At 31.6% G+C, this 26,094-nt stretch overlaps 1 protein-coding gene across 1 annotated transcript in view; it reads right to left on the reverse strand.

The window, feature by feature from the left end:
* Window positions 1-24,928: 24,928 nt before the first annotated feature.
* The window catches only part of LOC145259956 (unconventional myosin-Ia-like), a 1,146,131-nt gene continuing 1,144,965 nt past the window's right edge, over window positions 24,929-26,094 (reverse strand). The window contains exon 31 of the mRNA XM_080117933.1: window positions 24,929-25,195. Within this exon, the coding sequence (XP_079974059.1) occupies window positions 25,072-25,195 (124 nt within the window). The 3' untranslated portion in view covers window positions 24,929-25,071. The remainder of the gene's footprint in view (window positions 25,196-26,094) is intronic.

A 26,094-nucleotide genomic window follows, 5' to 3' on the forward strand; every position in this document is an offset into this window, starting at 1 on the left:
CTGGGTAGAATCTGTTCTGTAATTGGTCCTTGGTCGATGTAAGGGGAAACCCTTCATACTGAGACAATTACTATTTATTGGGATACTGCCAGGGTGCCCTCCCCCCTTTTTTTTAGGGAGCTGGTTTTCTCCCACATTAAAAACAACCTTTGTGGGAGGTTTAAAAGCAATGCCATTTCTGCAAGTCATCTTTTTGATTGACTACGTTTAATTTGAACGATTTACGCTTCTGTTCGCATCATGGGGTAGCAGTAAGACATTAGATTTTCTTTTACTTTCTATTCTGCCTTTGCGTCGCGGGTCCAAGTGTGCCTGCCAACTACACTTTTTTTTTGTTTTTTGCTCAACACACATTTATGAACACTCGGGCAACACCGGGTACCCCTACTAGTTTAAATATAAAGGAGTTAACTAAAGGTTGTAGCGACACAAAAGGTTATTGAGGCACATCACATCGATGCATGGGGACCAAAATCAAATAGGAGCAAATAACTTTAGTTAATTCTTGTTTGGAAAATATATAAATATATGCAATCATAATAAGTCCGTAATTCATGCTATCAACTGGGAAATTACTCTGAAACGTATATAGAAATATTTTATTTCCAATCTGAAAGCAGAGTTATCTGCCCCTACTTAATTTTATTGACAAAACGAACTGGAATTTAATTTTAACTAGCTGTCCCTATCTGGCGCTTCCTGGGAATCTTTATAAAAAAAGAATAAAATTAAATCGTAAAATTATAGTAGAATTATGTTTTTATATAAGTAATAATTTTATAATTTAGAGGCCATGAATAAATGTTCTCTAACTATTATTATTATTATTATTGGGATTGGTAATAGTAGCGGTAGTAAAAGTAGAAAACTGGAAACAGTAATTTTCGATCACGCCTATATTATTATTATTTATTATTATTAAGACTACTATATTTAACATGATTGGAAAAATAAGCATAGATTCCATGAACAAAGCTTATTTCTTAGAACTGCCCGCCTGTGGAACTCTCTTCTGTTTGCCTGTTTCCTAGCTGAATACACTATGGTTGTCTTAAAGTCTAACGCAAATAAGTTTTTGATGAACCGTCCCCTTAAGTAATTCAATTTACCAAATTTCCACTACTAATGATTACTACACTATTGCCCCAAAAATTACCGTATACTCATTAACACTTGACTAGTGACTCATTTGTCAAAAAAACAAAACGAAATAAAATTGAATTCTGCATAATATTATCACTGAATTTGATTTGAAAACTGACAAAATGGAATCAAATTTCTTCTTGAAATAAATCAAATTAGAATATATCCATTATATACATTAACATTCAACACAAGTAAAAAGCTAGGGAGAATCAAATATCGAGTTGTTTGCAGCAATACTGTTTAGATCTAAGCTTGAAAATCTGATAGACTTAATATTATATATTAGAATAATATCGTAAATACAGTAAACATGTATTTGTTAAGTATTGTTTTTACTGAAAAAAAAATACATAAATCGTAATTTTAGTACGAAATAAGTTGTTTGAGCGAAATGCCGAAATCAATTTGATTGAAAAAAAATAAACGATATTAAACTAGTAAATCACCCACAAGTTGAGGGGTAGGAGGCAATAAAAAAGGTAAAAAATACGTGAAAAATAAAACAGAGAAAAAGAGGAAACAGAAAAAGTGATAATAATTTTCTTTTTTTTTTTTTGTTTTTGTAGAAAAAGAGGAATCGAAATCAGAAAATTGTTGGGGCTTTTTTTTCTTTTTGTCGCATTAGTTTTGCACCACGGCCGCTAGTGTCCTTAATAAAACTTTGCAGGCCTCTTGAAAGTGCGGGTTCCTGAATTCGTAGCTAGCAGATCTCGTAGTTTCAGGCTTGATGTACACAAGTTTGGAAACACACAAAAGGGGGAAACAGATAAATGCCGTGCCTATCTACACACAATAAAGGACTCAGCAAAAAAGAAGCAAGGGGAAATAAAATACACAAAGAATATATATATATATATATATATATATATATATATATATATATGTAATTTTTAAAATACATATACATCACATACCTATATATGTGTATATATGTACACACACATCAAAAACATGTATACATGTATCTACACACATGACATGCGTATATGTATACATACACATTTCATATGTGTATATGCATATATACACATTACATACATATATATGTATACATATACATGACATATATGCATATAAAAATAATATATATGCCGCTCCCCATTAAGGGGGTACCAGATTGGTCAATGGGAAAATTATTTCCAACAAGCATTTAGGTAAAAATGCACTTTCGTATAAATACTTGAATTCATTCAAGAAAGTATCGCTATTAAAAACAAATAAAAACATCTATATATATATATATATATATATATATATATATATATATATATATATATATATATATATATATATTGATCAATAAATATTCAATATATTTAATGGAACGTTCTGAGAGTAGATATATTGTATTTAAAGGTAGGTCCATTTCATATATATCTATTGTTTTTCCTCTTCACCGGTTCCGGTAGTGGCCACACAGAACATTAGGGAAGACGTTAGCTGACTATAACCCACATTTCATATATATATATATAAACATATTACATACATATGTGTATGCACATATACACACACTGCATACATATACATCACATACCTATATATGTGTATATATGTACACACACATCAAAAACATGTATATATGTATCTACACACATGACATGCATATATGTATACATACACATTTCATATGTGTATATGCATATATACACATTACATACATATATATGTATACATATACATTACATATATGCATATAAATTACATACATCTATATAATATATATGTATAATATACATATAGTTCATTATATGTAATATATATATCATACATATATTATATATATAATATGGTATGTTATATATAATTTATTATATATATAATATATATAATAAATTATACATATTATATTATATAATACATATAATTTGTAGTCTCTATATATGTGTGTGCGTGTGCATAAAGATCTTATTAGAGGCAATTTATCTACTTTCAGAACTGTTCATTAAAAATAAAACCTATATATATATATATATATATATATATATATATATATATATATATATATATATATATATATATATATAGAATGAGTAGTCGTTTGTTGCATGTGGGGTCAAAATCTACATACCTAGACTTTACTGGTTTTCACTTCATTAATTCTGAGACTAATTTTAAGAGATTAGGAAAAAAACAAAAAAAACAAACAAAAAAAACCAACCTTTTTTATTTAGATTCCAGCAATAATTCTCAAGTAGTTTTGGCGTTACAAAATTTTAAAATTGCCTTTACATGTTGATTCATGATATTCGTAATCAAGAAACAAAGCAGAGCCGTTTTAATGCTTGTGTCCCAATAAATCTGTTATGAGTTCGATCCTGTCCTTTGGCACCTTTGCCAAGACCGTGGAAACTATATGCCATTGTGGTAATCTTAACATTACAAGTAAAATTAGGTATTAGCTTTTGCCACAAGAAGGATGTTCGCTACGAGACTTTGTTAGTTAAAAACTTGTTCGTATAACGAATAGCCATTCACGCAGCAGCTTTACAGACCAGAAAGTATAATAAGACCATTTGTCACTAAAAAGTTGCACAAAATATATATTTGAATTAAAAAAATATTCCTGAACAGATTCTTGCTTCCAACAATTTTTCTGCGGAATAATACCCCCACCGCCCCCAAAAATTCAAGTGATATAAAAAATTTTTTGCTCACACAAAGATACTATATTATTAAATTAATTTATAATGCAATACAATTCTTTCACTCTAACGTGGAGGTTCTTAGCCCAGTTAGTGCCGGATTCCAGTCACTAGGGCTACAGTTTCAAATTTCGCAAGATCTAGCCACACTGATGAGTCAGAGAGACAACGAAACACATGTCTGTGAATAATATGCATATATAAGTAAAATTAGAAAAAGCTCTACATTGATCGATCTACTTTTTGGCATTAGCCATCTCGTCAGGAGGTTAAATAATGCATCGATCCATGTAGGATTTTCTGATGTTTATATAATTTTACTTATAAAACCTCTACCACTGTATTGAATACTTTGGAAAAAATATTATTTTTTGAATTTGTATATGTGTGTGTCTTCACAGTTATTTTTTTTTTTATCTAAAATAAAATTAACGTACAATTCATTTTCAGCATTAACTTAAAGAAAATAAATAATAAAATAAAAAAATTGTTTTATTTTTTTAATCTTTATTTTATTTTTAAAAAGATTCTTCCTTTATCACACCGCTATAACTACCAGTAAGTTTAGATTCTTTTGAAAGAAAGAAAAAAAAAACTCATCTGAAAGCTCCCAATATTAGCAATACAATCCACACTTTTTACTATAATCACAAAATCAACCAATATTATCTAAAAAAATTATTTGCATTCATGACATCTTCCAGCAATTAATCTTTCAATAGTTAATTCATCTCTTGGCAAAGAAATTCCAATGTTTATTGGAGTGAATGATTGTTGGACACTGCAAGGAAGAGAACGAGTTATCTGCCCTTCATCTCACCAAGTGGAAAGGATTTTTGCCTCCCTTTCTCTTTCTTCTTGGATGTTAGCAGAGATGGACGCGTTTTCTGGCAGGTAGTGTTTAGACTATTATAGAATGCACCTCTTCCTTAAAACAATCACGGTTCACTGCTTTCGTTTCCGGATATGTAATAAACGATATTAACTGAAAATAATGGTGTTATTGCTTCTTTGAAGGCATTTATTTTCAGAATAATAAACATATACTGTCTTAATCCAAGAAGACTATCATCATTATCACACTACTTATCAGACTAGAGCAGAGTCACATCGTAGTGCCCATTTAATTTGGTCATGCAACACAACCTCTCTGTTCTCTTTAATAATAATAATAAAAAAAAAACATGTCGAAAATAGCTATTCAGGAATATATTATATTGTTTAATGTTCAATTTAATTTTAACTGTTTGTTTATAAAGGCAATTTTAAAATTAATTGTGAAAAAAAAAAATTCTAAAGCAAAATTAATAAAAATGAAACATCATTTGAGACATGTTTTTATACAAGGCAAATTCCTGTTTACCATTTTGAAGCATACAATAAGTCCCAGAATTCATTGGGAAACAGAAGTGGTCCAAAAATGGTCCAAGTCTAGTTAAGTAGATAATGGCCTCTTCTTTTCTTTCTTTTTTTTTTTTTTTAAATTTATATTTAAAAATTTTGGTGATAACTTTTTCTTGATTAACTGCATAATTTAAAAAAATCATTACTTTTTAAAAAATAAATCTTTTATAAATTAAAAAAAAAATATTTTTGGTATTTTTTTGTTTGTAACAAAGTTTTGTTCGGTTCTTTCAATGAAAAGAAAAAAATATTTACAGATTAATTTTTTTACTATGGACAATTTAAAATGAACGTTAGGGGTTATTTCTTCAAGTCGACTTCAATCTGAAGAAACTCTGTTTATTTTCGAAAAAGAGAGGTGGCCATTTTCGTTCTCTGATATTGCGAGGTATGCATCAAAGAGACAGTTTCACAAAAAACACTTCCTTGAAATTTGTAATATATTAAATTTTTCTGGAAGTGGGTAATGCATTACATGTTTTCTGGAAGTTTGTGACATACAAAATATTTTCTAGAAGTTTGCAATGCATTACATGTTTTCTGGAAATTTGTGACATATGAAGTATTTTCTGGAAGTTTGTAATGTATATTTTCTGGAAGTTTGTGACATATGAAGTATTTTCTGGAACTTTGTGATATATGACGTATTTTATGGAACTTTGTAATGTATTATATATTTTCTGGAAGTTTGCAATGTATTATATATTTTCTGAAACTTTGTAATGTATTATATATTTTCTGGAACTTTGTGACACATGAATATTTTCTGGAAGTTTGTAATGTATTTTATATTTTCTGAGAGTTTGTGATGTACTGAATGTGTTCTAGAATTTGGTGATGTGTTAAATGTTTTCTAGAAGTTTGTGATGCATTAAGATATTCTTTTGGAAATTTGTAATGTATTTAAAAAAAAATTCTGGAAATTTGTAATGTATCCTGGTAATTTGTGACATATTACATGTTTGCTGGAAATTTGTAATGCATCAAATATTTTCTGGAAGTCTCCAGACTAAAAAAAATGGCCATCTTCAAATATATTGCTTGAATATTTTACAAAGAGGTTTTGTGTACTAATTTACAAAAATGTCTGTTCAAGAAAATTAGACATTACAACAATTGTTAACGTCTTTAATAAAACAAATAAAAACAAAAACAAAAAAAAATTGAAACAACCTCTGGGGCCAGATACAAAACTGGGAGAGTCTTTATTTTTATGTTTTTTTAATTTTTATTATTTTTTTTATTGAAAAAATGTTTTTGACATTTAAAAAAAAATAATAAGCTTCCATATATAAGGATGTGATGGTAGAGTCAGATGCAGGATGTGGCAGCTTAAGATAAAGACAGTAGCCATAATAGTTGTAAAATTAGAGCTACTTACAAATAATTCTGCTGGACTGGCACTAGCCAGACTCGGAAAAAACATATTTGAATTGCAGAAAATCCTAATGACATGAGTTTCATTGCAGTTGTCTTAAGAAAGTTCTTGTTAATATGAACATATGTAAATGAATAATCTGCCCAAGTGCATTTTAACTAGCCAGAAATATTTTTTGTTTTCATTTTCTAAAGCATAATACTAGTGAAAGGGGAGACAATCTAGAATTAATGCTTTTTTTCTTCTAAATTTCTAAAATGACTGCTACAATTCTTAAGACTTGTTGTATTTAAAACATTTTTTTTTAAAGTTATATGAAAAAATATATCTCATCCATTTCATAATATTCTAAACTGAATATTATATTTTATTTATGTATTATAAAATTTATTTTGAAATTAATTATTTTGAAATATTATTATATTTGTAAATTTAAGAAATAATTTACTTTAACTTATTGTTGCTAGATTAAAAAAAAAATCACTGAAAATGTATGCTAACTTTTATTAAAGAAACATTTTTTTTTAATTATTAAAACTATTTCGATTTGACTGTTGCAATTTCCATCGTTTCTTACAATTTAAATAATTTACGAAATATTACAGTAAGCAATGTCTTTTGTGTATCTTGTTTGAACTTGTTTCGGATTATCAGAAAAGGGTGCTTGTTAAGAAAGAGTCGACCTTTCAATTTTTTTTATTATGTGATTTTAAGCAAAAACAACAGTACTTACTTATGTCGTAAATAGTAATATATCCAAAAATTACGAAAATTCATTGAGAACAGCTGGTATTTTGTTTTTAGTAAAAACAAAGTCTATCACTATAGGTCCTGAATATGACCTTAAACTATATCCGATGGTGAGGCCCCAGCTTGCAGGCGTTGGGTGTGGAGCCCTCCTTTAATTGCCATTGCTCCCATGTCCACTCTGACTCGGAGTGGTAGTACCTGTTAGGGTTCCAATTATGGATTAAATAAAAACCGACTTGAAAAAAATATATATTCTATTAAAAAATCTTTCCTCAAAATAACTGGATTCAGCATTAAATGACCTGAAAAGGGTTGATATGCCGTAAAACAAACAAACAAACAACCTATCACTATGGTCTAAAACAGTATGTGAGCCATTAAAGTAGCGAAAACGGATATAAGTATGCCCCCTGTATCCGCAATCTTCAACGTGTTCACATCTAGGAAAAATGCATTTTCCCCCCCAATTTTCCGTAAAAATTACTTTTAACTATAAATAATCTTCTACTTGATGAATTTTCGTAATTTTTGGAGATATTACTATTTTCGAGATGAAAATTAAGTAAGTGCTGTTGTTTTTGCTTTAAAACCACATAAACAAAAAATCGATCTGTCCTCTCTAATCTTAAAATGGATCCAGAAAAGCTTAGTTAGAAGAAAAAACATTCATTTTGGGGCGTCTCCCCTTTTCGTTAGTATTACACTTCCAAAAGTGAAAAATACCTAACGTGCACTTGTGCCAAATCTATTATTAACTGTATTAAGTAGTGGCCACTCACTAGATCAATGGGTGAGATCCGGGTGGTCATTCAAGGGGAACGAAATCATAGAAATACTTTTCTATAATCTATATATATATATATATATATATATATATATATATATATATATATATATATAAAAGGCAAAATGCGTGTGCACATTTTATGTATGTCTGCCAAAGGCTTTTTTCGCCGGGCTTCTTGGGGGGGATGACGTCGTGTCTAGATTTATTTTGATCGACTTTTATAAAATTTGCGCAATTTCGCTCTGTTGCGTGTTTGTTTGACTTTTTAGTATAAATAAAGTGAAACTAATCTGTGTGCTTTTCGGCCTCATGCCGGGAACATCCAGAGAGCAATCAGCTTTTGATCAATGTGGGGGAAACCCCTTATATCAGACAAATGCTATTCAATTTGGACAATCTCCTTTAAATGGGGAGCTGCCCCCCCCACATCTTGGGGAAACAAAACCAGCCAAAGTTGAGTAAACAAACCCCAAAAAACTGCCTCGCAGTAAAAGTCAACTGTACTATTTCTGTTTGACCATTAAATACGCGCACCTGTCAATTCAGTTTTTAATTGAATAAATTCAAACGTCTTTCTGTTACTCTCTCTGGCTGGCCTAGTGGGTAACGTGTCAGTTTTTTTTTTTTTTTCACACTTTATTTTCCACCTTCGGTTTCTGGTTCGATCCTACCTACCTACAAAAACTTTTTGTTTCCATCTAACCCCCCCCCCCACGCTAGTAAAGATAATAAAAGAAAATTGCGGAATTTTAGATTTTTACCAAAAAGAGGCGTATTCAGATTGACACTTATAGCGATAAACTAAAATGAAGAAAATCTTTTATAGTGTGCCACTGTCTCTACTTGTCACACAATGAAGATTGTATATTCCAAAAATCACAAAAAATCGATAAAGTTTTTTTTTTTTATTATTATTTATGAAACCAAATTTACCGCTTTTTACCGATAAGTGATAGACGAGGCTATGTTTCTGTAGAGAGTATAATAAGGGGAGGTAATCAGTGATTATTTTGACAGTTTCTATTTACATTAGAGTTGTTTGCCCTTGTCTACCGATTTGTTGATTTCATTTTTTTTTCACCCTCATCGAAACAGTAAACTTTGATTTTCTTGCAAAAAAAAAAAAAAAAAAAAAAAATATACTTGATCAAATTAGGTGATTGTGGGAATTTTTCATCTTCGTTCCATAATTGCTACATACATTATACAGACATTTCTGTATTTTCTTTAATTTTAAATGCCGCTATAAGTGTCAATCTGAACAAGTATAAAAAATTGAAGGATATTTCAAAGAAAAAAATAGATTTCAAGATTTTTGTGAAGCCAATGAACAATATTGAAATTTTTTGAATGGATCAATTTCGTTTCAGTTATTTTCCATTTCGTATTATCTCCTCTTAAGGAGATTTTTTGAACCTCATATTTTAAACCTGATAACTATTTTATTTATTTTATAAACATAACGAACAAGTGAAAATTTTCCAAAATTGGCTCACGCTTTCTATATCAATCATTCAAAGAGTCCATAATGGTAGAAGCACCGGTGTCACATTTCACGTGACCTAACTGTTCAGATTTTTCAGAACGAGGCTCGTGTGCTGGACCTACTTATCTCAGCTGCACCTAGAAAAGATTTGTTTTTGGTAATTTTGTTTTTCGGCAGTTAATTATCAAAGATGGCGGACAAATGTGACATAAATTAATCGTCTGCTATTTGAAGGGTTATTTTTCGGATCTATTTATAAGAAGAAAAAAAAACACAAAAAAATACTGATTTTCATTTTTACAATAAAATCGAGGGTAAATGTTACCTTACGCCACAACAGAGCACCGACATTTACCATTTCACAAAAATTCTGTTTACGCCCCAGCACCACCACTACCGCCCCCTCCCCAATGTAAACAGCATTTTTGTGAAATGGTAAATGTCGGCACATTACTTACGGAAAAACGGTTAATTAAACTGCAGAAGCACATCTTAATGGACCCCCCCCCTCCTTAAAAAGAACGAAAAACATAGAAATATGGGTATTATTATACAAACACCGTGACAGCGTTAGGGTTAGGGTTAGGGTTAGGGTTTAGGTTAGGGTTAGGGTTTAGGGTTAGGGTTAGGGTTAATTCGCTGTCACGGTGTTTGTATAAATTTACCGAAATATGTTTGGTGGTTATGTTTTGGTAAACAGTCGTGAAAACTTTTTTTAGATCAATTAAAAATCATTAAAACTACGTAAGACAAAAAAAAAAAAAAAAATAAATAAATAAATAAATAAACCACATTTAAAAAAACAAAAAACAACTTTACTTTAAATGACCGCTTAAAGATTCCTATGCGATATGATAAGACACCCCACTATGCCCGTTCGTACGCGAACGTATCATGTAAGAAAAACACTACCGAAGACGGTGAAATGGCACAAAATGGTCCCAAGGTCTAGGGGTTCATACCATGCAAACGGTAAATTTGCAGCGGTTTGATTATCAGATTTGTTGTCAGCGATCTCGAATACCCCTAAAAAAACAAAGTAGAGTGGTCGGTGTTCTGTTGTAGCGAGCTGCTACTACTACGAGACTAGGCTGTATTCTCACCTTAGTTCTCTCTTTCTCCCTACTCTTTTCTCTTTTCCTTCCTTTCTTCTTATACGTCATCAGAGGTTCCAGCCAATGAAAAGCGAGAACGGTTTACGTGGGACATTCGAGTGAAGAAAACGTCCTTACTTCCATGGCGACTAGAGACAGAACACATGCCTCACTCCTCAGCTCCCGTTAGGTAGCCAAAAGGAGCATTGAACATTAATACAGACTTTACAAAATGCACTGTCTTTCTTTGTAACCCGGGTTTCGGGAAAACACACATATATATTGGATATATAAAACCTCATGAATTCATAACAAAGTCGCGTTACACGTCCTCATTGTTATAAGAAGACAATGTCTTCTTTTACCAGTATTTCTTTCTATTTCAGCGCTCCAGTTCTCCCTGTTATTGGAGGCGCCCCGAAGTGGGAGCCTACCGAAATGGTGACCTCTAATCAGTACCCATGTTAATGCATGGTAATAATACCATAAGGTAACATTTACCAAATCGAGAAAAAAATATTTTCAAATAGTGAATAGTGCTTTTTATTTTTATTTTTATTTTTTAAATAAATAAATCTGAAATATAGCGGAATATTACCTTTAAAATAGACGATTAATGATGTCATAGACATCCGCCATTTTTAATGAGGAACTACAAAATTACCATTGTTTTTGTTGATTTTTTTTTTGTGGATGTGTTCTTTTTTTTTTTTATTTTAACAATTTTTATTTAACACAAAGTGAGATTTTTCTTGTTTCTCCACTCCAAATTCTAAACTAATTGTTTTTTGTGTTTCTTTTCTTTCTAAAATGTATTTTTAAAGGTAATCACCCACAGAAGTAGAATTTAATTTTTTTTTTAGGAGGGGGGGGGGTTAGCGAAAAGTGTTAATCAACGTATAAAAACAAACATAAAACAAACCATTTTTTCGTTATCCTCTTATTTTTTAAAGTAAAGGAAGCAATGTGGCACCGCAGTCACAAGTAATAAAAAAACCTGAAATAACGAAACTGCTCCAGTGGAGAAAGTTCAATTTTGTCCAATGTTATAAAACCAAAGCCATAAAGTCTGTCTTTCAACTACAAAAGTACAACGTGGCCTCAAAAGTAAATGTAATTGAAAAAAATATTTTTTTTCATATGAAGGGCTTTAATTTATATTATTCATATTCAGACAAATTCCGTTAATTCGTTTCTGTATATTCCCTACGTTTCGATTCCCAAGCTCTGCGGACTTTCTTTAGGAAACAACTGAGACTCCAAAAGTTGCCAATTTCATTTGACTGGTTCGAAATGGGGAGAATATAAAGAAGAAAGTCTGAATATAATTAATGAGAAAAAAAAAAAAAAATCAATATAAAAAAATTGGTACTTGTACAGTTTAATCAAGACATTAAAAAAATGAAAATATCGAAAAAAAAAAAAAAGGCTATATTGTACATATCCGTTTTGAACTGAAGATCCCCGAAAAAAAATTCACTTAATTTTTTTTTTTTTTTTACAGCAGAAAAACACATTTTTATGACAGCACGTTGTAGGCAGACATCTTGGAATAAAAAAAAAATTGTTTGGATTTTTAGAAACGCCACGGGGAGATAACTCAGTTTAAAGCGCCGACACTCCCTCCCCAGCTTAAATACTAGCTTTTCTCCCTAAAAATCGAACCTTTTGCTCGGTATCATAACATTTTTTTTTTTTTCTGTAAAACAAAAACTACTTGATGAAATCAAGTGAATTTTTTTTTTTTTTTCGGAGAACTTCATTCCATAACGGATATGTACAATTTAAACTTTTTTTTCGATATTTTCATTTTTTAATGTTTGATTAAACATTAAAATTACCAAAAATTAAAAAAAAAATCATCATGTTTGAATTATCAAAACCTTTAGAATTGATATTGGTGGAGTGAATAATGAGGCGAACTGACGACGTTGGTATACCCAGTAAGTTTCATAGCACTACTCTTATTTATGGATTTTGGCAACCTTCACGTGGTCCCTTCTGTAAGTACTTGAATCTAAAAAGAATTAGGAGAAACGAATGCTGACAATAGAATTGAGCTGATCAAAAATGCCCTACTATGACCCACAAAAAGTTGATTCATTTATTTAGTTAATGAACGTCTTGCTGGAGATTTAGCTCAACTAATGATATCATAACTATCCCTATGAAAAAAAAAAAATAAATAAATAAAATAAAAAATAAATAAATAATAATACAGATTCATATGCAAAAGGTGTAAAGACGTTTATGTCACTTTCTTAGAACTTATGATATAAACTGTTAAGGATATGAAAATATAATTTGACTAAGAAGTTAATGTAATTTACTTGAAGCATTATTTAGTGTGTATATAATAGTAATTTATAGAAGGCAATATATTTGTAAGTTGTAACGGATAGACACAAACCAAAACAAATCAAGACGTATAACGGAAGAATAAGCTATATAGATTGATCTTTTATTAATATAATATATACTAGCGGGACCTATGGAAATTTCACAGTGGTATCTTTTATATGTAATATATTGCTGCTAGACATTTTGTGGACGTCCAGCGTGTTTCATTATATGAACCCCGGCGCGATCGGAAATCCCACAATATCATCATACCATCTTTAGACAGAACAAATACTACCAAGCCAGAAAATCAAGATATATTTTAGTTTCACGTACGGTCCAAAAGCATACTTTTTTTTTTTTTACATACGGCTTTGGTGATCGGGAGATCCTATTTATTAAAAAGGAGGATAGAAGGTGATAACATACTACGAACATTAAATTAACGTACCTATATACTAATTTAATGTTCGTAGTATGTTATCACCTGCTATCCCCCTTTTTAATAAATAGGATCCCCCGATCGAATAATTTATAATCTGGAAACCATGACACACATATGCACGTTAAAGGTAGTACAGTAGACAAAAACATACATATATATATATATATATATATATATATACATTTTATTAATAAAAGGTGACCCATTATATATTTTAATTTACTTCTGTTTGTGTCTTTCCATTACACATCTATATTATAAATTACCTTTATTTACAAATGTTCCAGCTTCAGTCACTTCCATCTTGTGCGAAAGGAAGAGAAAAAGTCTAGCTGGCACCTCCTTTTATAAGCTCTGGTAATGTACTTAGCTCGCCTGAGAGATGGCCTCTGATTGGGCAAGCAAAAAAGGGAATTAAATGCCTGCACCAATCAGTGTCGAGCTTAGAAATTAAGCACAGAATCAAAATTTTAATGGCAGCTGGTGGTAGTGGTGCTCGTAACACCGCTGCTCCAGCATGTCCTGGTTTATAGTTGCTAAATTACAAATAACTTGAAAAACTAAGCTTTCAAAATGGTACCAGTCTCACTTCTCTACAATTTTGCGTTCCTAGCATACAAGTTTTTAACAAGTGACATAAACTTAAACACTCTCCAATGGTGGTAAAGTTGATAACGCCGTGGACTGACGACCTGGGTCTGCCAAGTTTAAATCCAGTTGTTTCTATAGCATCACTTTCACTTATGGATGTTGGCAACCTTAATGTGGTCCTTCCTGATTTTAGAAAGAGTTTAGAAAACCAATGCCAACAACAGAACCGAGCTGATAAAAAAAATGTTGTACCATGATGATTCATACGAAATTACTTGACTTGCAAATACATTTTATTTGGGTCAAACCAAGCATGAAAAAAAAAAAAATAAATAAATAAAAATTGAAACATACATGATAATGCTGGAATATTTTATTTACCGTTTTTCCAGGAAGTTAGACACTGGATCAGCTATGTTTTTTTTTCTTTTCTTCTTAACAGCCAGTGCATTAGGGTAAGCACACTCTGGCTCACAAAAATGCCTGAGCAGCCCTATTGGCATTTCCCGTTCGAGATGCCTGAGGCGACGAGCAATAAACTAGCCCCTTCCCAGAGAGAAAATAAAGCCTGGGAAGGTGGGTCTTCTACCACTGAACCGTACCACACCTCAGACCGACAGCAGCAAAACCACTGTCAGACTGATTGTCGAGGACGTATCTTTGATTGATACGGCATCTACTCAGCTGTGCCAGATTATTGCTGGTTTGAGAAATATGAAAATGAATGCTATAGACTTTGGTTTGACTTTTACGGCATATCAACCCCTCTTGGTTATCTAATACTGAAGCAATACTTACTGTAAATTAGCAGGGATACTCAGCATCGTATGGGTTCTTAAGTTTCAGAAATTATGTAGATTACTTTACCAGCCAATTTAGCACAATGGTTAAAGTGTTCACTAATGGGCTGGGATCCTAGGGTTCAATCCTTGGTTTGGTATACTAAAGACTCAAGAAATGATACTTGATATCCCCTCGCTTAGCACTCAGCATAATAAGAGGGGGTCAAGAGCAAGTGGAGTAATCCCCTCCCCCACATCTTGATGTAGTAGCTAATGCAAAGGAAATTTTCCGGTCGACGATTTTCATTTTTGTTTATGAATTTTTGAGATGAGGATTAATAATTTGTATGGTTTTGATTATTTGGACTATTATTCTCATTTTTACTCTGTGGATTGGACGATGATGGCAATGTTTACATACTGGACCCAAACGTTGTATGCAGTCTGCGTCACAAAGGAGACAAAGAATAGGAAAGAACTTTAACTCGCTTTTTCCCGTTGCAACAACAACCTTTCTTTCTTTATTTTCCTGCCACGCATGCCCTTTCGTTACGGCAGTGACGTGTCTCACATGATCGTCCTCCCTAACGTGCTCTCTCTCTCCTTTTGATAGTCTTTCTTTACCGGTGACGTCATTTTGCATACATTTGCATATCTGCGTCCGCGCACTGTTACACTTTCAGTGGCCCTCGACTACGGTCGACGATTTCCCTTTTCGTTTATGAATTTTTGAGGTTCATATTATTTTGATTATTTTTGCTCTGCAGATTGGACGACGATGACAAGCAAGATATAATCCGTTTTGATTAATGATTATCTTCCTCTTAGATAATCTGAAAGCTCTGTTAAGACTGGCTTTCTTGTTCACTTGACCACATTTAGTTATCCAGTCAGATGGACAGCATAAACCGGAAGTAAAAAAGAGTAAACAATCTTGACTATAATCAGAAATTCCGGAAACACATTTATTCAATTATGATCGATTGCAAAGCAAAGATTTATGAAATGGACGTTAAGGGTCCTAAGGAAAGCCATTTCTGAGGGTTGCTTAAGTCATATTATTTCCACAAAAAGTGCTCGACTGAGCTCCAATCTCTGGTTTCTCCTTGTAAATCATTCGCAAAAAGAACTCGTTTAATTACCACAACAGCTAATAAATTCTTCCTCTTCATGCCTAGCATCAAATCAAACAGTGTTTCCACAAAAAGACTATTTTTCAAGAACTCCCACCTGCAGAACGCATTACTGGTTCCCTGCTGACTACGACATGGTCGTCTTCAAGTTCAATGTTAATGAATATTTATCATAAGCAGTCCTTATAGGTGTTCAAATTTTGTCTATTTTATTCATTGTTTTCAAACCTATTTTGGTTTATCCTGTTGTTTTCCTTTATCTTTACTTTGCTCTATCGAGTCTGGTATTGAGCACTGTTGCATGATACACTATAATATTTGTGCAGGTTTTACTTAAATATAGGTATAATTATTTCAGGATTTTCTTTTAGCATACAAAGGAACTTCAAAGCATTAAACAAGTTTATGTTTTGAATGCTCCCATGTATTATCTCCTCCCCAGAGTTAACCATTCTGGGCCTTAATGACGTTCCCTGTTTGTGAGCTCGAATCCTGCTAGGGGTACATTTCTCATGTTCAGATAAAACACTGAATTTGAAAAAAAACTATGACAAATTTTTCTAAAAGCTTGTGTGCGTTTACTTAAAATTAAACCTGTTTTCAAAACAAAAATACAGAAAAATCTTAAAAAATAACTTAATGATATATGTACCCGTCATGGAACGAAGATGCCATATTCCAAAAATCATATAAATTGATCAAGTAGGTCTCATTTTTATGTTTTATAAATCAGGGGGAGTCAACTCAATTCAAACTACTGAGATCATAATCAGCCTTGTGGTGGATACAATTTCTTATTAAAATCGCTAAAAATCGCAAAAAGATGATTAGCTATATCAAAAAAAAAAAAAACTACTTGATCAATTTATGTGCTTTTTGGAATATGACATCTTCATTGTGACGAATATGTACATCATAAAGATTTTTCTGCAATTTAGTTTTTAAAATAGGTTGAATTCTAAATAAGCACCAGAGTCTATTATCATTACATAAAATGAATCTGGAGTTAATTTTGATAAATATGCATGCACTAAAAATGCCTACCGTCCAAGAAAACTCAGTTATTCCCATTTTTATTTTTAGGATAAATTGTTTTGCTTGTTTATATCGCCTATACTTAAAAAAAAAAATCAGCTGGAACAATTCTTTGATTAATTCCAATTATGTAATGAAAGATGATGTTTATATACGTTGGTGTACTGGTTCTCATTTGATCACCAAAGTTAAGCAAGGTTGAGTTTGGTCAGTACCAGATGGGTGACCATTTAGAAATACCAGTTGCTAATGCTGTATGTGAGCAGGTGGCGACATGTCCCTGCAAAAACTAAGGTTTTTTAAAATCATCTCACTTGACTAGGATATATATGCTGCTTATGCATGTAATATTCCCTAGAAACTTCCCCTTGAAGGAGCAGTCGGTTCAACCTGCTATGAGTGAATGCCATGCTAGAACAGGACAGCACAATAAGATGATAGCTCTTTTAATTTCTGAACAAAATAAAATTTTTGCAAAATAATTGCTGTTTTCTGGGTTGCAATATATCGATCTAACATTATTGTTGGTTAATTTTTTACTTCATGCCTTGTCTTGTGCAATTTCTATAAAAAAGCAGACTGTAATTTTTTCTCTCTCTCTCTTTCTAAAGTAGAATATCGCTCAATATAGGCAATGAAAAAAAAAGTTAAAACGTGAAAAGGACAAGTTATTTTCACTTTTTTTTTTTTTTTTTACCGGTGAAGATAAAAAAAAATCTGTTATTAGATTAATATTTGGTGACCAGGAAAGCAGTATTAGGGCTTTTGACTGTTAGGGTCATGAACTCCTGCGCTTTCTTTTCTGACTAGTAAAAATTAAATTTTACTGGTGAAGATAAAAATAATCTGTTATTAAATTAATATCTAGTGATCCGAGGAGCAGTTTTAGAACTTCTGATTGTGAGGGTCATGAACTCCTGCACTCTCCTTTATTTTTAGCATTTACTTGTGAACAAAATTTTTAACAATGATGTAAAAATGGTGAATTTATTTTGCCACATCTGGAGAGATACTATTTAAAGCTTCCTTTCTTGCTTTGAAAAATATAAAATTGACTTTGAAATCTAGTGGGGAAGAATATCTTCTATTCTCTACCCCCTCCTTACAGAAGAAACGTTGCTAGTTCCTGTTTACTTGCCTCCCCACGAGAACAGAGTTAGACACAAAGTCGGTTTTTAATGTGGGGAAAAATCCAGCTCCCCTAAAAGGGGCACTCTGGATTGGAACCAAACAAAAATTGTCTCAGTCTAGAACGATTTCTCCTTCACTGACCCAGGACAGAAAAAGATAAAGTGTAATGTCAGGACAGATACTACATTTTGCTCCTAGCCAAAATGCCAAACAAAGTATTTTCTTACTCTATCTTTACTTCCATAGAAAATGTTTGACCGAACTCTAATCTATGATTCCCTGTAAGACATTCGCAAGAACTCGTTTATCTACCACAACTGCAAATAACTTCCCATTCTTCCTCTGTGTGCCTAGCATCAAATCAAATGGAATTTCTACAAACGGAGCTCCCCGCCCCCCTCAAGAACTTCCCATCAGTCTGTGAGACTGCTTCTCTGCAGACTACAGCATGATTCGTCTTCAAATTCAATGTTAACAAATACTCGTCATAAACAGTGATTCAATTTTATCCTCTCATCATTCAACCGATAATCCATTCATTTTTTAACCCTTATCCTCGGGTGGCTTTTAGCTTTGATAAATGGTGAGTCATTAGCAAAATAAAAAGTGGTTAAAAAAATTGTAGAAAAACAGTTTACTCTGTTTTTGTCTAAATTTGGGAGGAGAGGAAGTTATTTATTAAATCCTCTCATAATATTTTTCATCATTCAACTGACAAGTCATCTATCGCATTAACTTCTAATTATATTTAAGCAGCGACATTGGGAAGAATAAGAAAAGAAATACCACATATCTTGTATAGTGATGCGGTATCTTCGAGCCCGTCTCCTTATGATTAGTTAAATGGTGTCAGAGAAGAGGGGGATAAAGATGAGTTCAACATGTTTATCTCCCGCCCACGACGGGAAGATGCGACACAAGGTCGGGAAAGTGGGATTTGAAAAGCCCTAGTGGAAGAGCACTGGCCAGAAAAACATGCCTAGACAGTCCCATCAGTATTTCCTGGTAGGGGCGCATTAGGTGTTTAACAATAAACTGACCCCTTCTCAATAGGTAAGAAAGTAAAGCCTGGTAGGGAGCCCCTCCTAGAACTGCATAGAACCAAGACCATACCTCAGTCAACAGGGAAAAAAACCATCTTATTGGTCTAGACTCTGGTGGTTTTGGTGCTGAGGGAAAACCTCCGGCTGAAGTTCTCGGAAAAAGAATAGACGATCTTTTTATGCAATCCCCACCTTCCCGTGCCAGTTGTTTGAAAACTTACGACATATTGCTACAACAAAAAAAAAAAAAAAAAAAAAAAATCGCAATATCCTTGAGTGGCGTTTTAGCCTTGATAACTGCTGACTCATCAGTAAAAAGATAATAATAAATAAAAACATAGAAAAAAAAAATACTTGTTTCTATTTTTGTCTGAATTTTCACAGAGAAGAGTTATTTAAATCGTTTTTCTATTAATGGAGACAATAACTTGAAGAAAAAAAAAAAGGTAAAGAAAATAAGAATTTGGTACTGATCCAAAACATAATTCCAGGTTGTGTCGGCATTTTCCAACAGTTTACGATAAGCTGCCGGAAAAAAAAGCCAACATGATAATCAGTCAGCAGGCGACAAAACTGTTTTTGTTAATAGAAAAAAAAACAACATTTTTCTGATATTTTCTTGAAAAAAATAAAATAAAATAAAATAAAATAAAATAAATAAATAAAATAACTGACTTCCGTGAAAAAATTTTTTCTGATACTTTTCTTGAAAAAAAAAAAAGCAAAAACAACAACAAAAAAAACCCCAACTGATTTTCATGAAAAAAAAATTTCTGATACTTTTCATGAAAAATCAAAAAAACAACATTTTTTTTTCATGGAAGTCAATGTTTTCTTTTTTTTTTAGGTAAGCTGAAAAAAGCTAACGTGATAATTAGTCAGCAGGCGACAAAACTGCTTTTTTTAATAGAAAAAATTTCTGGTACTTTTCTTTAAAAACAAAAAACAAAACATTGACTTCTATAAAAAATAAAACATTTTTCTGATACTTTTCTTGAAAAACAAAACATTGACTTTCATGAAAAACATTTTTTCTGATATTTTTCTGGAAAAAAAAAACATTGTTTTTGAACATAATTGTTTCCATGTTTTTGTCTAAAAAACATTTGTTAAAAAAATTAATAATTTTTCTTGGAAAAAATTCTTTCATAGAATTAAACTTCAGGTAGGTCTTATCTGCTAAAGTTTTGTTTTCACTGTTTTGAATTTATCGCCTGGCAGTGTTTGCATCAGTTTTTACCAGCAACTTTTCCAGTTGCTTGCCATAAATTGCTGGAAGATGCCAACACAACCTTGGGTCAGGTTCTGGATCAGTACCAAGGAATTCATTAGAAATGTTTTTGAACATGTACGAAATGCAATGGCTAGAGTACACTTAAGATCTTTATGAAGGTCCAAAAGAGAAGGAAATGATTTTTCAAAATGATATTTTTAGGTTTATTCAAAAAAATAAAAATATTGGGTTAGCAACTAAGTTCCGGCAGTTTTTTAAATTTCAATTTAACATGTTTCTTAAAAAATAACAACTAATTAATAAATAATTTATTTTCTTTTGCTGTTTATAACTTCTTTCCATCGTTCAACAACATTTTCAGGTGTAAGTCCACAGTTCGACCTAAATAATAAAAACAAAAATACAGACAATCTTTGTGATTTACATATCCATCACGGAACAAAAATGTCATATTCCAAAAATCACATAAATTGATCAAGTACTTTTTGTTATATAAAGAAAATCATTTTTAAACGATTTTAGAGTGATCAAGGTGAAATCGTTAGCATTACAAGGCCAATCTCACAAATTCGAATTATTGTAGGGTTATTGGCTCTTGTTTTGTTTGTTTTTTTTTCAAGATGGCGATGTAAGACAGCTCCTTTTTACTTAGTCATAAAATTTGATTTTTTTCGGTTAAAAATAAAACTACTTGAGCAATTTACGTGATTTTTGGAATATAACATTTTCGTTCCGTAATGGGACATACAACATAAAGATTTTTTTCTGTATTTTCTGTATTCTTATTTTTTTTATTATTTAGGTTGAACTATGGACTTGCACCGATTTTTAATACCTCGTTGGTAAAAAACAAAAAGCAAAATAAATACATAAAATAAAAAATAAAAATAAAATAAAGAAATAAAAATTTATATGAATAAAATGGATAAAAAATAAAATGAATAAAAATAAAATAAATAAAAAAGAAGGGGGTGTAGAGAGTGTTCATTTTTCTGAACTTGACATTTAATTCGAATAATCCGAAAATAAACAGAAATTAACTTTAATTAACTCGAAAAAAAGATCACAAAAAGATTTCTACAATGCAATTCTCGAAAGAAAAAAAAAGAAAAAATGACCAGTCTGGATTACAACAAAAGTAAAACAATCTAGAAAGATTTCTCCCTCACTAACTGAGGATAGAAAAATAAAATTTAGTGCTAGAACAGATACTACACTTTGCTTCTTGCCAAAAAGCAAAGCAGAATCTTTTTCTACTCTTTTGTTATTTCCAGGGATTCTAAATAAAAAATAAAATAAATAAAATAATACTAACTCAAATTCATTTGTGAAAATTATCGAAAGAGCTGGAGAATATTGGAAATCTGGGGAGACTTGTTGTCACCCAGACTCCAGGGAACACCACCAGCTGTTGTTAGTAAGTAACTTCTGATGGTAACCTGTGTGAGAATTCTTAGTGAGTACAAAAATAAAGTAAAAATAAAATAAATAAATAAAAAGTAAAATAATAATAAACGGTAAAAACTAAATTGCTAACCCAATATTGATATTATTTTTATTTTTGTGCTAATTCAAAAATTTATTTCTATAATGTCTAAATGTGTTAATGGTTTCATTTTTGAGTAAATAATTCATATAAAATATGAGGGCAGATGAAAAAAAGAAAAAAAAAATGGCCAGGGATGAAAAAAAAAAAAAAAATGGCCAGGGATGAAAAAAAGAAAAAAAAAATGGGCAGGGATGAAAAAAAAAAAAAAAAAAAGACGGACACTTTTAATAGTATTTTCTTCCTGACTTTCACTCGCAGTAAAAAAAAAAAGTTTTCAAATAAATCGTTGTTCTATTCACCTGAGAGAAATATAAACCCTGTGTCTTTGGTAGTTTTGTAGTGAACCGATTCTCTTAGTGCATTGTCGAATTGTTTTCCCTTGGTGATGTCTGAAAGTGGCCTGAGAGTACTGAGAATTCACTACTGTCGGACTTCTCCCACGAGGCCCAACAAAATGGAGAATATCAGGGTTCCCCAATAATCTTAAAATTAGAGTAAGAAATGATAATTTCTGTTTGCTTTGTCTTTCTTAAATGCCGACTGTGAATAATAAGGTCGATTTAGTTTTACCAATCGAATAATTAGCTTTGGCAATTGAATAATTAATTTTGCCAATTGAATAATTAATTTTGTCAGTTGAATAATTAGCTTTGCCACTTGAATAATTAGCTTTGCCACTTGAATAATTAGCTTTGCCAATTGAATAATTAATTTTTCCAATTGAATAATTAGCTTTGGCAATTGAATAATTAATGTTGCCAATTGAATAATTAGCTTTGCCAATTGAATAATTAGCTTTGCCACGAGGCCCCAACAAAATGGAGAATATCAGGGTTCCCCAATAATCTTAAAATTAGAGTAAGAAATGATGATTTCTGTTTGCTTTGTCTTTCTTAAATGCCGACTGTGAATAATAAGGTCGATTTAGTTTTACCAATCGAATAATTAGCTTTGGCAATTGAATAATTAATTTTGCCAATTGAATAATTAATTTTGTCAATTGAATAATTAGCTTTGCCAATTGAATAATTATCTTTGCCAATTGAATAATTAATTTTGCCAATTGAATAATTAGGCTAAGTATGTGTTAACAGTACTTAGTTTTTCGTTTTAATGGTAGATAGGTTTGGAATATATGTTTAATACATAAGTTGTGAAATAAAATAACATATTCTAACAGTATTTTTAATTACTCCCAGGACACTGCATCACTAAATTTCTAATAATATTAGTTTGGTAAACCTTTTCTTACTAAACATTCTATAGCTTTGCTATTTGAATAATTAGGTTAAGTCAGGGTCAAGATATCAAGTGATCCGAATCCCTATAAATGTCAGTTAGTTAAATTCGTTTGCTAATTTTGAGAACCCCGCTCCAAAATAGTTTGCTAATTTTGAGCCCCCCTCCCCCTAATTCGTTTATTCATTTTGAGCCGCACCCCCTAAAAAAAAAAAAAAAAAAAGAAAATTCCCCACCAAATTTCAAATAATAATAGTTTAGTAACACTTTTTCTTTTTAAAATATTCTATAGTTTTGTCAGCATAATTTGATCGGATCAAAGTCAGGGTCAAGATATCAAGTCATCCGACCCCTTATAATTGTTAAATTTAGTTAAATTACACCAAGGAAGGTCAACTTTACTGATGAATCGTATTAAAACCAAGTTTAATTACTTGGAAAAGATCAGCCGGTTGAAACGGTTTCACGTTGACAACATGTTTAAATATTTCTACCTCAAAGTCATTGAGTTTCCGTTGAATGGGTATATATTTTTTTTTTAGTATTATTTGGTCCTGCAAGAACTCTCGGAAGTAAAAGTTTCCGGTTCGTCTGACAAAATTCTTGGGGGAAAAAAAAAAATGATTGTGTTATTTTCTTATAACAATTCTCTGATATTCTTCCTGCCTTGATTGGTTGGTTAGAATCTTTTAGTCCCTTACACACAGCATTCATATATATATATATATATATATATATATATATATATATATATATATATATATATATATATATATATATATTGAAGAAATTACATTTTTTTAATATGTCAATACCAATGGTTTCACGTTCTTAGCAATCAGCAGTCGGTCCTAAAAAGCACGATTTAAGTCTTTGTAAATAAAGCAATTACAAGATTGCGATCTTAGGATTGCTTTGGTTTTGGTCGTTTAATTTTACAGCATATCAACCATTTTTCGGGTTATATAACGTCGCATCCAGTTAATTTAGAAAAAGATTTTATGCTTCAAGTTTTTTCTATCTTGAAATATTTATTCATGGTGTTTGGTCTGCCATTTATTTTTTGTATAGTAAAATTGTTTTTGGTTTTGACTTTGCAGAACATGACTGAGTTTTACAAAGGGAATGGAAAAAATATGATAACATTAATGTTTGGTGCATTTTAGGCCAGAAAGCCAGCATCTTCAGACTGTCTGATCTGGTAGCACCACATAGGATTGCATCCTAGATCATGTTTTAGACTGTCTGACGATCGCTAATAGTGTGAAAACACTGGTAATGGTCCATTAAAACTTGTAATTTATTCAAGTACTTATAGCTCAGTCTGAGAAGGCATCAAGCACTTTACATAAGTGCACATACAAAACTTTCAGCTGGTTTTAAAAGTTGATATATATAAATATATATAGTTGAAAGTAGAAACGGAAAATCAAATACGAAATAAACATCAGAGAAAAATACAGACCGCCGACAGGATTCGAACCTGTACCACGAAGGGATCACCCTAATTAACCAGGGTGTGCTTTACCACTCGTTTGATGGGGTAAGCAGTTTAAGCCAGATCGAATTCATATCATGAATCTACATTTTTTACTGAAACTTTTGCTGTTTATTCAATAACCATTTCTTCTAATTAGTTTCGTATTTGTAAACATTGTTTTTAATTTTTTTAAATGAATTAATATGTCCGACATGTTTATATTTAATGAAGAACTTTTGAAAGCTTCATAAAATATAAATCTGTCTCAGTTATTAATCCATAGATATATATATATTAATCCATATATATGCATATATATGTATGTATGTGCGCATGTGTGAAGGCGAAAAAAAAAATATATTAGAGAAGATCTTTCCATTCAATGCTGAAGAACGTCAAATTGGTTCCCTTTCCGAGTAATTTTTAAAACGCCTGGCAGAATTTCTTGAGGAACTCTTCGGAAGCAGACATCCACTTTTTTCCCGTTTAAATCAGCAGCAAACCTAATAAATAAAATAAAAATGAAATTATTTTTTTTATATTTCAAAGGGGATAAGCGATTTAATCGCTCATTCCTACCCCCAAACACCACAATTTATTTAGTGAGAGAGTAATTATACATAAAAAGATTTACCTCCCTTTCTCCCATAAGATAGGTAAGTCTATTTTTTTCCACTCCTATTATTCTAAAAAAAAAAATACAAACTTATTTGATTGGCCAAAACAATTCTCCTTGACTAATCAACAGACACCCAATTTTGGCAGGCTGAACACAAAAGAGCATTATTCTTTCTCTTTTTCGAATTGGGGTCTCGCACAGTCAAAAAGTAGGAAAACTTCTCCTGTAACTACCTGAATCTAAACATTCATAGATCAGTTTATGCGGTGGCTTAAATAAGTTTCCAGACTTTTTTTTCGTATGGATGCTTTTATTGATAGTACACACATGAAACTCTAGTTTCCTTCCGAAGTAAACTCCTCCGGCTGTAATGAACTTGCTGTGCCTTAAATATGTTTCCAAACTTTTTTCATATGGGCACGTTTATTAATAGTACACACATGAAACTCTAGTCCCCTTTTGAAGTAATCTCCTCCGGCTGCAATGCACTTGTCGTACCATTCCAACAACTTCTAGAAGGTCACATGGAAGTCCTCTCGTGTGAACATACCAATGACTCTCATCACAGCCTCTTTCATCTCCTCAATTGTCTCATAACGACAGCCTGTAAGGTTTTCCTTGAGCTCAGGGAATAACCAAAAGTCACAGGGAGCAAGGGCTGAACTATAGGGAGGGTGAGGAACTGTTACAATATTTTTTACTATAATGAGGTATGATCTCCAACAGTCGGGAGATTCCATTTATAAACGATGCTGCTAGGAACCGATGAATCGAATTAATTCA

The sequence above is a fragment of the Euprymna scolopes genome, chromosome 35 (genome assembly GCF_053919585.1).
Source record: "Euprymna scolopes isolate OS-2025 chromosome 35, ASM5391958v1, whole genome shotgun sequence".
Classification (NCBI taxonomy): Eukaryota; Metazoa; Mollusca; class Cephalopoda; order Sepiida; family Sepiolidae; genus Euprymna; species Euprymna scolopes.